The sequence below is a fragment of the Marmota marmota genome, unplaced genomic scaffold, assembly GCF_001458135.2.
Source record: "Marmota marmota marmota unplaced genomic scaffold, marMar, whole genome shotgun sequence".
Lineage (NCBI taxonomy): Eukaryota > Metazoa > Chordata > Mammalia > Rodentia > Sciuridae > Marmota > Marmota marmota.
The window spans coordinates 8637250-8650767 of NW_026000000.1; the positions used below are offsets into that span (position 1 = coordinate 8637250).

At 35.6% G+C, this 13518-nt stretch overlaps 1 protein-coding gene across 6 annotated transcripts in view; it reads right to left on the reverse strand.

The window, feature by feature from the left end:
* Positions 1–13518, reverse strand: part of Mapk8 (mitogen-activated protein kinase 8) — a 73242-nt gene that overhangs the window by 18351 nt on the left and 41373 nt on the right. For all 6 annotated transcript variants that reach the window (XM_015498915.2, XM_048807516.1, XM_048807520.1 and 3 more), the window contains 2 exons: positions 12810–12868; positions 12567–12705 (listed from right to left, as the gene is read on the reverse strand). In XM_015498915.2, the coding sequence (XP_015354401.1) occupies positions 12567–12705; positions 12810–12868 (198 nt within the window). The remainder of the gene's footprint in view (positions 1–12566; positions 12706–12809; positions 12869–13518) is intronic.

The following is a 13518-nucleotide window of genomic DNA, read 5'->3' on the forward strand; positions in this document are numbered from 1 at the left end:
TGCCCCTTGCTACCTTGCCTTGAGCTCTAGCAGGCAGACCCCTAAGAACCATGTCAATAGGGTTATGTTTTCCTTCCTTGTTTTCTGCTGGACCTGTCCAATGCATCGTCAGAAATGTGAAGAGAGGGGGCAGGGGTTGTGGCTCAGTGGTAGAGCACTTGCCTAACATGTGTGAGATCCTGGGTTCGATCCTCAGCACCACATATAAATAAACAAAGTTAAAAATCCATTGGCAACTAAAAAATATTAAAAAAAAAAAAGAAAAGAAAAGAAATGAGAAGAGAGGTCAAGGTATTTATTCTCTGTGATCCTTATGGCATATGCTACAAACTGGCTAAGACAGAATACCCACCCAGATCCATACTTCTGCTGCTTCAGGACTTGCTGGTTTTGCTAGCAGCTGAAAATAATGAGGGGGTCAATAACTAACCTTCTATTGGTCATTTTTGAGTGTTTTACCTTATTTGGTTAGTTCCCATAATTTCGTCTATCCCTTCACCTTAAAAAGATCCTTCTTTACACTCCCTTCAAATACATGTTTAATATGCCATTTTTTTCTGCTGAGGCCCTGTCTAATATATTGCCATTGAGAAACAGTCTCACAGCAAGCCATATATATAGGTGTGCATTTATATACATTTACACACATACACACAAACACATACATGGACTACATACAAACACACACATGTATGTACATACATATAATATTTTATATACATGTAAACAACATTTTACACCTAATGCAGAGTACAAATAATATATAGTTGGATATTTTTAGTTATTTACTCAAAATCCTTTTGTTCCTTGGCAGTCAGAGATAGTTCTACAAATGCTTGAAGTGGTAGAGAATCCACAATCATGCTATTTTTCCCACAATCTCTTTGTTGTTATAACTTGTTGGTACACCTTTGAAATATTGGATTCTAAGCTACAGGTATCATGAAGGAAAACAGACTACACAAGTGTCCTTGGAAATCAACAATGTTGATACAAACACAAGTTAAAGGGTCGCATTATTACAGATTTGATATAAATTCTCACCATAAAATGGTTAGATAATAAATGTGTCTTTGTTGGAATGAACTAAACCACTTGGCAAAGTTGGATGGAAAAAAGAGTACAGCCAATGTGCTTTACATGAACAGTAGCTGGTACCTTTAACAATTTCAGTGATGGCGTGGATAAACATGACTGTCTAGTTTCCAAATAATATACTTGAGGTTAAAAAAAAATGGGTATTTGTTGACTTGAATAATACGTATTGTAAATGCACAAATTATTCACAAATTTGCAGGTAAAGACAGGAAAAGATCTCATCGATTAGTTGGATTTCAAACAAGACATCTGCTTAGCATACCTTAATGAATGAGAACCCATCAGGAAGAAGAAAGCCTGATGTTCCCAGAACTATTGTCCAAGATATTAGATTTTGTGAGAAGCCATACCATTCCCAAACAGCAAGGGGGGAAAAAAAAAGCCATGTTGGGGGAAATTGGCAACTTGTCAAAAATGAAAACTGCAGGGACACACCTATTATTCCAGAGACTTGAGAGGCTGAGGCCAGAGGATCACAAGTTTGAGGCCAGCCTGGGCAGTGAGGCTCTATCTCAAAATAAAACATTTAAAAAAGGTGGGGGGAGTCTGGGGATGTAGTCTGGGGAAAAAGCATTTGACAAAATACAGCATCCATTCATGCTCAAAACACTAGAAAAACTAGGGATAGTAGAAACAAACTTCAATATTGTAAAAGCTATATATGCTAAACCTAAGGCCAATATCATTCTAAATGAAGAAAAATAGAAAGCATTCCCTCTAAGAACTTGAACAAGACAAGGATGCCCTCTTTTACCACTTCTATTCAACATCATCCTTGAAAACTCCAGCCAGAGCAATTAAACAGAACAAAGAAATTAAAGGGATATGAATAGGAAAACAGGAACTCAAATTATCACTATTGGCTGAGGACATATAGAAGATCCAAAATTTTCCACCAGAAAATTTTAGAACTAATAAATGAATTCAGCAAAGTAGCAGGATATAAAATTAACACCCATAAATGAAATACATCAGTGGTGAATCCACTGAAAGAGAACACAGGAAAACCACCTCATTCATAATAGTCTCAAAAAACTAAAATATTTGGAAATCAATCTAACAAAAGAGGTAAAAGACCTATATAATGAAAACTACAGAACACTAAAAAAAGAAATTGAATTAACCTTAGAAGATGGAAAGCTCTCCCATGCTCTTGGATTGGCAGAATTAAGATTGTCAAAATGGACATAATACCAAAAGTGTTACACAAACTTAATATAATCCCCTATTCAAACTCCAATGACATTCTTCATAGAAACAGTAAAAGCAATCATAAAATTCATTTGGAAAACTGAGACCCAGAATAGCCAAAGCAATCCTTAGCAAGAAAAGTGAAGCAGGAAACATCACAATATCAGACTTTAAATTATAACTACAACTACAGAAGAATAGTAACAAAAATGGGATGGTATTGGCATCAAAATCAGACATGTAGATCAATAGTACAGAATAGAGGACACAGAGACAGACCCACATAAGTACAGTTATCTCATCCTAGACAAGGGCACCAAAAACATACACTGGATAGCTTCTTCAACAAATGGTGCTGTGAGAACTAGAAATCCATATTAGCAAAATGAAATTAGATCCCTGTCTCTCATCTTGCACAAAACTCAAAGTGGATCAAGGACTTAAGACACTAGAACAGAGACCCTGCATTTAATAGAAAAAAAACTAGGCCCAGATATTCATAATGTCAGCTTAGGAACTGATTTTCTTAACAAGGCCCCTAAAGCACAAAAAGTAAAATCAAGAATCAATAAATGGGATGGGATTCAAACTAAAAAGCTTCTTCTCAGCGAAGGAAAGAATCAATAATGTGAAGAGAGAGCCTACAGAATGGGAGAAAATCTTTAACACACACACTTCAGATCGAGCACTAATCTCCAAGATATATTTAAAAAACTTGAAAACTTAACACCAAAAAGAAAAAAAAAATCAATAAATGGACTAAGGAACTGAACAGACTTCACAGAAGAAATAAAATCTATCAACAAAAATAAGAAAAAATGTTCATCATCCCTAGAGATTAGAGAAATTCAAATCAAAACTATTCCAAGATTTTATCTCACTCCAGTCAAAATGGCAATTATCAAGAATAAAAGCAACAGTAAGTACTGGCAAGGATGTGGGGGGAAAAGGCACACACATACATTGCTGGTGGGACTGTAAATTGGTATAACCACTATGGAAAGCAGTATGGCAACTCCTTAGAAAACTTGAAATACAACCACTATTTGACCCAGTTATCCTACTTATTATATATCCAAAGGATTTAAAATCAGCATACTGCATTGACACAGCCACATCAATGTTTATAGCAGCTCAATTCACGATAGCTAAACTATAAACCAACCTCAGTGCCCTTCAATGAATGGCATAAATAAATGGGTAAAGAAAATGTGGTGTGTGTGTGTGTATACACACACACACACTGGAATATTACTCAGCCACAAAGAAGAATGAAATTATGGCATTTGTCAGTAAATGGATGAAGCTGCAGAATTTTATGCCAAGTGAAATAAGCTAATCCCTAAGAACTAAAGGCTGAACGTTTTCTCTGATATGCAGATGATAATTCACAATAAAAGGGAGGGCTAGTGAAGAATAGAGGAACTCTGGATTAGACAGAAGGGAGGGAAAGGGGTAGGAAGAATAGTAGAATGAATGACATTATTAACCAATGTGCATATATGATTATACAATCGGTGTACTTCTATAACATACACAATCAGAAGAATGAGAAGTTATACTCACTTCATTTATGTATGATGTTTCAAAATACATTCTATTGTCTATATAATTAATTAGAACAAATTAAAAAAAATCACTTCTTTGTATATTACATAACAAGTGTCCAATGTCCTATTTGTGGGATGGCGCACGCGCGCGCACACACACACACACACACACATATACGTATTATATGAGATACTAGATGGGAATGGTGGTGCAGGCCTGTAATCCCAGCAGTGAGACCCTGCCTCAAAATGAATGAATGAATGAATAAATAAAAATAAAGAGGGTTAGTGAGGTAGCTCAGTGGTACAGGGCCCCTGGGTTTAATACTAATACTGCAAAAGAGAAGAGGGGAGATAGTATATTGTCCCAGTATTCTATTCAAATGACTATATTTCTGTTCACATAATAATAAAAGATATATAAGATGCAGATTATGATTATAATTTCTAACCTATTGTAAATGACCTGTGTTGCTGAAATATTAATAGAATTGAAAATGTGGAATTTAATGGGCTAAAAAAAATCTCACAATAAGCTTTACATACGTATACAGATCAACAATGGGCCATTCTGCCAATGCTGGCATATATAATTTGACCTTTTGAACTCGAATGATACTCAGTCTTAAAGGACCCAATAGCCAGCCATTTATCAGACTTCCCATCTGACTTCCCACATGAAATCACAAAAATTTGCTCATAAAATTTTTATCTGCCTGGAGAGACAAGGCACATTGTCTTGATGCCTCTAGTCCACAAAATTGTTTGCTATTGATACTACTAAATAATGTCTATAAAGAATTATCCACATGATCTCAACTGGAGAAAATCTGTGCTATGCCCATTAAAAGAAGGCAGTGGCATAAACACCCATCATTTCACATTCAATACACTGTGCCTGTTAACCTTGATGAATTCTACTATGAAAATAAAACAAAAGCATATATCTATAACACAAATACACTGCATTACCTGTATTAATGAATAGTACGTATATTAAATACCAATTATTAACACCAAAGGGAAAAAAGTTAGTCTGAAAGATTAATTTTGTAATGTATACATCCAGAAAAACATGTCTGATGTCCCTAACATATTTTGAAGGGTAATTATAGGTGGGTTTAGAAGATATATAAGCTAATCACTTTATGAAATTAAATATACAAAGATTTCAACAAGGCCTGGTGAAACAGAGTATAAAAATTTCATTATTTCTCTTCTACAAATGTAAGACTGCTAATATTTCTAAAATATAATATCTCAGGAAAGTAATATTGCATATTCAAGAATAAACATAAGCTTTCATACTATTTTGATATCTATTTATGATGGTTGAAGATTACTGGCTCTTTTTACTAGTGCATTCTCGTCTAGAAATAAGATTCCAGAGCAAATATGCTCTTTTAAAATAGATTTTATTAAGAAAAAATAATTGGTCAAAAACACTTCAAAGAGCATTAACTGAAATTCATCCTTGTATATCAGTATTTTTCTATAGACGTAACATTGTTAACTATGTATGAGAAGAGTAATTCGGAATTTACGTGAATTTGTGGAAGAGGCAGTTGAACTAACCCAATATTCCATCTTTTGCCCACATTTTTTCAACCTCCTTAGTTAGACAAGACCATATGAGTAGGTCTGGTCAGTGGGATTTAATGGAAGCAAAAAGAAGGATCAGTGCACAATACTTATGGTGATTTCCTTTGCTTTGGCAATTAGGAACATTCCAAATAGTGGACTTGCTGGCAGCATGGGCTGATGAGCATCTTTGTAAAGCAGAGTCCCTCCTCTACTACAATCTGCACTGGACACATAGTAAGAAAATATAAACTTTAGTTGTGTTAAGTCACTGAGAGTTCAAAATTTGTTATCTTTCATCAAAATTTAGTCTATTCTGACTGACACTGAAAGTGATGTCAGAAATGGGGTGTTACTTTGCCTGTTAAGCATTCCTAATCTGAAAATCGGAAATCTGAAATGCTCCATAATCTAAAATTTTTTGAATGCTGTCATGATGCCCAAGAAGTTTTGGATTTTGAAGTATTTCAGATTATAGATTAAGAATGCTCAACTGGTAAATTCTATGAATTGTATTCTATGCAAACTGTATAAAAATACACAATTGTGGTTTAGTCATTAAACACCAGAGAAACTAATATCAAAGGTAGAAAAATGATCCAAAACATCCAATAGCAAAACAATTCATGAAACTGTCATTCGCACAACACTTGCATAACATACCTGAAGATCTAGGACAGGTGGCAAATTGAGGCTTGCCTGCTTATATAAAGAAAGTTTTATTGGAACACAACCACACTTACTCAATTCCATATCGTTTGTGGATGCTTTTATGATACAATGGCGGAATCCTTTAGCTGTGAAAGAGACTATTATCTACCGAGTCTGAAATACTACCTGGACTTTATAGCAAAAGTTTGCTGACCTGTGTGAGACTGGAACATAAAATTTCAATTGTTTGTGTTGGTGACTCTTGGTTACTTTTGAAAGAACTGGCCATTTTGAAAATAGAAATGAAAGGGAACTGGGTTTAGACTTTTAGGGTTTCACCACTTTGGAAAAAACTATATACTACTAGATGGCAGATAGTTAAGCAAATATTCCTGTCTGCCTGAGTTGGTTTCCTCATGCTTTTGATGAGTTCAACCACGTGACTTATTTTATTCAATGGAGTGTGGAGAGAATGTGATGTTCATGAGATCTGAAGACAAGTTTAAATGTGATTTAGTGTGGCTCTTACTCATCTACCATTATGGGAAAAGGATGTCCCTTGAAAGCAATCCTTCACCTAGATGCTGAGACCTGAAAGTAGAACAAACCTGACGCTGACCCGTGGTTTGGGCAGTGACACACAGTCAACCCTGCAAATGCCTGAGCAAACAATAAATGTTGTTTTAAACAGTGATATCTTGGGTTTGTTTCTATGTATCATTTTCACATAATTCTGAAAGCTGTCAAAGGAAAAAGACTGCAAAATTTTTTTTCTTTTTCTCACAGCACTAAAAACTGAACCCACGGCCTGTGCATGCTAGGCAAGTGTTCTACCACATTGCCAGTCCATGTAAAAATCTTTTAATTGAAGAAATTGCTTCACTCTGCCAACAGAAGTCTGAAAATTTAAAGGAAGACTCAGGCTAACCTTATAAGTCCAATATAGGACCTATGAGCTGACAAATATGCTTTGAAAAGATCTATCAAAAACACATGATTCCTTTTATATTTCTGAGAGAGTTCACTGTAGGTCAAAAACCTCTCTAAGTCTGTGACCATTCTGACTGTGACAGTGGCTCTCGATTCAAAACAATTTTGCCCCAAGGAACATGTGGCAATGTCAGGAAACATTTTTGATTGGCAGAAGTGGGAAGAGCTACTAGCATGAAATAGGCTGAGAAAGCTGAGCAACCCCCAAGGAGAACACATCCTTCATTACTCACTTCAGATACATTCAAGGAGGATAACAAAAGGAAAACTCTCCTACCAGGTACAGTCAGGTATCACAGAGAATAGCAGATAGGTTGTTCCTCACAGATATCAGATTTAGGGCTTAACCACAGACTATTCACCACCCCAGAGCAAGAAACCCTCACAATGCCCAGAATTTCAACTGCAACTGACTAATTTTTTTAGTTTCCAAATGAGGTTGCTTATTGTGGTTTGACCATTTTGAGGTATTTGCAGGGAGGACATGGGAGATGGACAGATAATTTGGCCATTCCAGTTCCTGTATTACTGAACCAAAGGAAGCAATGTCTGGACTGATGTAGATACTAAACATTTTGATGGAATAGGACTTTGGGTTATCTCCATTAGAGAGGTATGGAAAAAAAGAGAACAAAGGAATGTCTGATAACCAATAGGGTAGACTGTGGCAGAGACTGGTGCCCACTGATGTTCTAAAGTCTGTTCCCCTCATATTTTCCAATTCCCTTACAATTATGGGCAGTTCCTCCAATAGGCTCTGCGCAGAAGTATATGTACCATTTCAGGTCCCAACATAGAAAAGCTAATGCATATAACCCAGCTTTCTCTTCTGCTGTCTAGATGGTGAAGTATTATTACTCAGCTTGGGTCTTTGAGTAACTATGTGAAAATCCACTCCCAACCCTGATTTGCACTGAACTCTTAAGGGATGGAAGATCAGTTTATTTTATCAAGCAACTAATCACAGAACAGCAGAGAACAGGTGAATCTAGAATGAGCAGTAGAATTGAGAGATAAGTACCAGTTCTGCCTTCAAGATTAGCTGCAATTAGTTTAATTACATTAAACTTCTTGGAAGTTGCTCCAGGAAAAGGGGCCAAACAAAAATCTGGTACAAGCAGTTTCAACAGCTTATGTTTTTGTTTTTTAAAGGAAAATAGCAGCTCAAGGGGTGGTCTGCAGTAGATTCTGTGATGCCTGCTCAGATTCTTGGTACCAGTTTGAGGTACTTATTCTCTCAATTTCTAGGCATGACAGCTGTTGACAGATTTCAAGAAAATATCTCCAGGCACTGTTCTCAACCACAGAGATCATGCTGTTCCCAGCGTAATGGGCTGGTTGGGTCACCAGCTGAGGTCTCTGAAGTGGTTGCATTCAATTCAGTTTCTCCCTCTATCCATTTTTACTGCTTTATTCCCCCCTGGGATTTTGATTCTAAAGAAACTCCCCAATAAACTTCTTCATGAATATCTCAGAGTTTCCCACACTACCTAATCTAAGATAAATGTGGTCATCATAGGTAACAGATCCCAATGCGTCTCTTCTTAGCTCAACTTTATTACATTAAGAAAGCCAGCCTCAGCAAAGGCGAGGTGCCAAGCTAGTGAGACCCTGTCTCTAAATAAAATACAAAATAGACTTGGAATATGGCTCAGTGGTCAAGTGCCCCTGAGTTCAATCCCCAGTACCAAAAAAAAAAAAAAAAAAAAAAAAATTCTATAGTTTTGTTTTCCTAAATGTCTTCCAAAGAACAGGAGGAAATACTTCCTAACTCATTTTGAGGCCAACATCATTTTGATACCAAAGCTAGTCTAAAACATCACTAATTTGTACCCTTTTCCTATAATAAAATTAACTTAAGTTTAGCGCTTTTGGAAGTCCTATGGGTCATTCCAGTAAATTCTCCAGGCTTGGGGAGGTTGTAGGGAAACAGTGAATTTGTAGCCAGTTGGTCTGAAGTGAGGATGGTCCTGGAGATCCCTGAGTTATGGCTGGCATATGAATTAAGGGAAGTCTATTATGGCCTTTATTCTCTAACTATACAGTGTGACTAACCCCAGTACAAAAGGGAACTTCTGCAATCAGAAGAAGAGCATTTATGAAAACCCCATAGCTAATATGGGGTTTTAATAGTTGCTATGGTTTGGATATGGTTTGAGTGTGCCCCCCAAGCATTCATGTGCTGAAAGCCTGATCTCTTATATGGCAATATTGAGGTGGTGGAAACTGTAATTAGAGGTAGGGCTCAATGAAAGGTAATAAGGTCATCAGGACACTGCCCTAGGAAGAAATAAAAGCTGGTGTTGTGGAGTTAATTAGCTCTCAGTAGGGTAAGTTGTTAAAAAAGTAAGAATACTCCACATCTGGTTCCTTCTGCACACAGTTGGTTCCCTTTTTATTTCTCTGCCATGCTGTGATCCAGTCAAGGGGGCCCATGTCAGAAGCCGAACAGATGAAGCCACCCAATCTTGGATTTCCAGTCTCCAAAAGAGTGAGTTACACTCTTCTATTAATAAGATTCAGGTATTCTGATATAGCAATGGAAAATAGATGAATACAATGGTTAAACACTGAAAACTTTTCTCTTAAGATCAGAAGACAAGGTTGTCCACTTTCACTATATTTGTTCCAGCCAGAGCAGTTAACAAAACATTCAAATTGGGATGAAGTAAAACTAGGATGCAGATGATATATGATCTTATATATAGAAAATCATTTAAAAAATCCATTAAAACAATTAAAGCTAATAAACAAATTCTGCAAAGTTGCAAACAGCAACTCTGGACAAAATAAAAGAAAAAAAAACAGCACACAAAAATCAGTTGTGTTTTTATATACTAGCAATTGATAACCTGAAAAGGAAAATAAGAACATAATTCCATTTGTAATAGCATCCTATAGAATAAAATGCCTAGGAATAAACTAAGGAGAAAGACTTATACACACTGAAAACTACAAGACAATACTAAATGAAACTAAAGGAAATTTATGTCATAGACTAAACCTTGTTCCCTTCCAAATTCTTATGAAGTCCTAAGCCCCAGTGCTTACTCTATTTGGAGATAGGATATTATATGTACTTAAGATTAAAATAAGTCATAAGTGTAAAGCCTCAATCCAAATGAACTGGTGTCTTTACAAGAGAGATACCAAAGCATTTTTTAGCCACATATGCTCAGATAAAAAGCCATGTGAGGACAAAGCAAGAGAAATGGCTATCTGAAAGCAAAAAAGAGACCTTATCAGAAACCAAATATTTTGTCAACCTGATTATGAACTTCAAAAATGTGAAAAAACAAATTTCCACTGTTAAAGCTATCCAATCTGTAGTATTTTATTATGACAACACAAGCAGGCTTTGAAACAACATAAGAAAATGAAAGGACATCCCATGTTCATCTATTAGAATACTAAGTATTATTATGATGACAAATTAGTATGATGACGACAAAACTTCTTAAACAACCTACATATTCAAAAAAATCCTTACTTAAATTCCAATGGCCTTTTCTGCAGAAATGGAAAAGTTGATCCTCAAATTCATATTCAATCATAAGGAGCCCTAAACATTCAAAACATTATTGCCAACAAACATATGAAAATATCAGAACAAAGTTGGAGGATTCATATTTTCCCAATTCAAAACTACAAAGTTACAGTGATCCAAATAATGTGCTGGTATATGGTCAGACACAAAGACCAATGAAATGGAACTATTAAGTCCAGAAATCAAACTATGTATCTTGTGGTCAACTGGTTTTTACCAAGGGTGCCAAGACCATTCATTGGGGGAAAGAAAAGTTTCTTTAACAAATGGAACCGGGACAACTGGACTCCCACATGTGGAAAAATGATGTTGGTCCTTTATCTTATACCACATATAACAATGAACTCAAAATGATCAAAGGCCTATGTAAGAGCTAAGTAGAAAAGTTTTATAGACATAAGGCTGAATCTTTATAAATGGAGTCTTATATATTGCACCAAAAATACATACAAAACAACAACAAAAACTGTTGGAAATGAAAAACTTTAACACAGTAATGAATACCATCAAAATGAAAAGCCAAGCCATGGAATGGGAGAAAATACTTACAAATTGTATGTCTCATAAAGGCTCACTATATCAAGTACATAAAGAATTTCTAAAACAATAACAAAAAGACAAATAACTCAATTAAAATACAAGCAAAAGGGCTTAAACACACATTTCTCTAAAGAAGATACAAAAACTGCCAACAAACATATGAAAAGATGCTTGACATCTGTGTTAATGACTTGAATCCAGAATGTCCCCCAAAGGCTCATCTGTTGAAAGCATGGTCCCCAATGCAGTAAGGTTCAGAGGTGGGGCTTTGAGGTAATGATTAGGTCATGAGGCTTAGACCTCATTAACTTTGATTAATCAACAGAGAGCTGAATGGAGGTGGAGCCTAGTCAGGGGAACTAGGTCACTGGAGGCATATCCTGGAAGAGTTTATTTTCTCCCCAGTACCTTCCTTGCCCTCTCTGCTTCCTGCTGCCATGAACTGAACAGATTTTCTCTGTCATACCCTTCTGCCATAATGTTCTACCTCATCTCAGATCCAGAGCAATGTGGACGACAAATCATAGACTGAATCTTCTGAAACTGTGAAGCCAACAATAAACCTTTCCTTCTCTAAGTCGTTCTTGCCCAGTATTTCATTCACAGTTACAAAAAGCTGACTAACAACAACATCATTAATCACTAAGGAAATGCAAACCAAAACCACAATAAAATTACTTCGTATCCACTATGGAGACTAGATGCAAAAAGTCAGACAACAAATATTGGCAAGGTTGTAAAAAAGTTGGAATCTTTGTATACTGCTGCTGGAAATGTAAAATGGTATAACTGTTTTGGAAAACAGTTTGATGGTTCCTCCAAAAAAAAAAAAAAAATCAACCACAGAATTGCATATGACCCAGCAATTCCATTTCTAAGGCATATATACCCAGAAGAACTGTAATCAGATATTCAAACAAATACTTGCACATCAACAGTCATAGCAGAACTACCTGTAATAGCTCAATGGTAGAAATAACCAATTGATGAATAGATAAGTGAAATGTAGTGTATATAAAATATTATTCAGTCATAAAAAGGATTGAAGTACTGATACATGTTACAACATGGACAAATCTTGAAAATATTATGCTAAATGAAAGAAGCCACACACAGAAGATCATATATCATATGATTCCATTCACAGAACAAGTAACTCTACAGACACAGAAAGTGAATCAGTATGATTGTGGGTGCTAGAGAGTCAGTAATGTCAAATGACTACTTACGGGACACAGGGATTTTTCTTTTGGAGTGACAAAAATATTTAGTTTTGATATAGGTGGTGTTTGCACAATATTGTAAATGGCTTAAATATTTAACACTGAACTGTACACTTTAAAATGGTTCATTTTGGTTATGTAAATTTCAGCTCAATGATTTAAAAAAGAAATATGGTGATAATTTTTTCTACTAACCCGATGAATAATTCCAGCAGAATGAAGGTGCTTGATTCCACACAGCATCTGATAGAGAAGGTAGGACATTCTTTCATGATCTAGTTCCATCTGAATCACTTGGCAAAGATTTGCATCCATGAGCTCCATGACTATGTAACTTCATGGGTGGAAAAAGATGACAGCTAAAGTGTATAGCAACAATCTAAGAATAATGTACTAATAAAGTTTTGAACTAACTAAAGTTTTAATCGTCACACTTACACATCTTGAAATTCTTCTAGGGATTTCTGTGGTGTGAAAACATTCAAAAGTCCAATTATCTGTGGTAAAAACAAAGAGAAAAATTAGAAACTACTTTCTACTTCATTTGGGAACTACAAATACCTGGGTTAAAAAAAAAATACAACATCAGTTTAAAATCTTTCAAGTTTTGTGTTTTAAGTTCAAGAAATCTCATTTATATATTAAAGTTTTTATGGCCAGGAATTGGGAGGCAATGATTAACAGACAGCACAGAAGATATTTAGGACACTGAAAATATTCTGTATGATAATAAAAGTATATATATATCATTATACATTTATTCAAACCCATAACTATACTACACCAAGAGTGAACCCTAGGGGTTAGGGATGTAGCTCAGTGGTATGTGCTTTCCTAGCTAGCATGAGGCCTTGGGTTTATTCTCAGGGCCACAAAAAAACAAACAAAAAACCATAGTGAAAACCATAAGGTAAACTACAGACTGGGTAATAAATAATGTATTAATGTAGGTTCATCAATTAAACAAAAGTACCAATTAGGTGGGGGATGCTGATTTAGGGGAATGCTATCATGTGGAGGGACAGGTTATATGTGAGACCTCTCTGTATTTTCCTCTCAATTTTGCTGTAAACTTAAAAGTGTTCTAAAACAGTCTTTAAAAAGAACAAAAACTTTACAAATAGAAGAGTTTCACATCACTCATTCC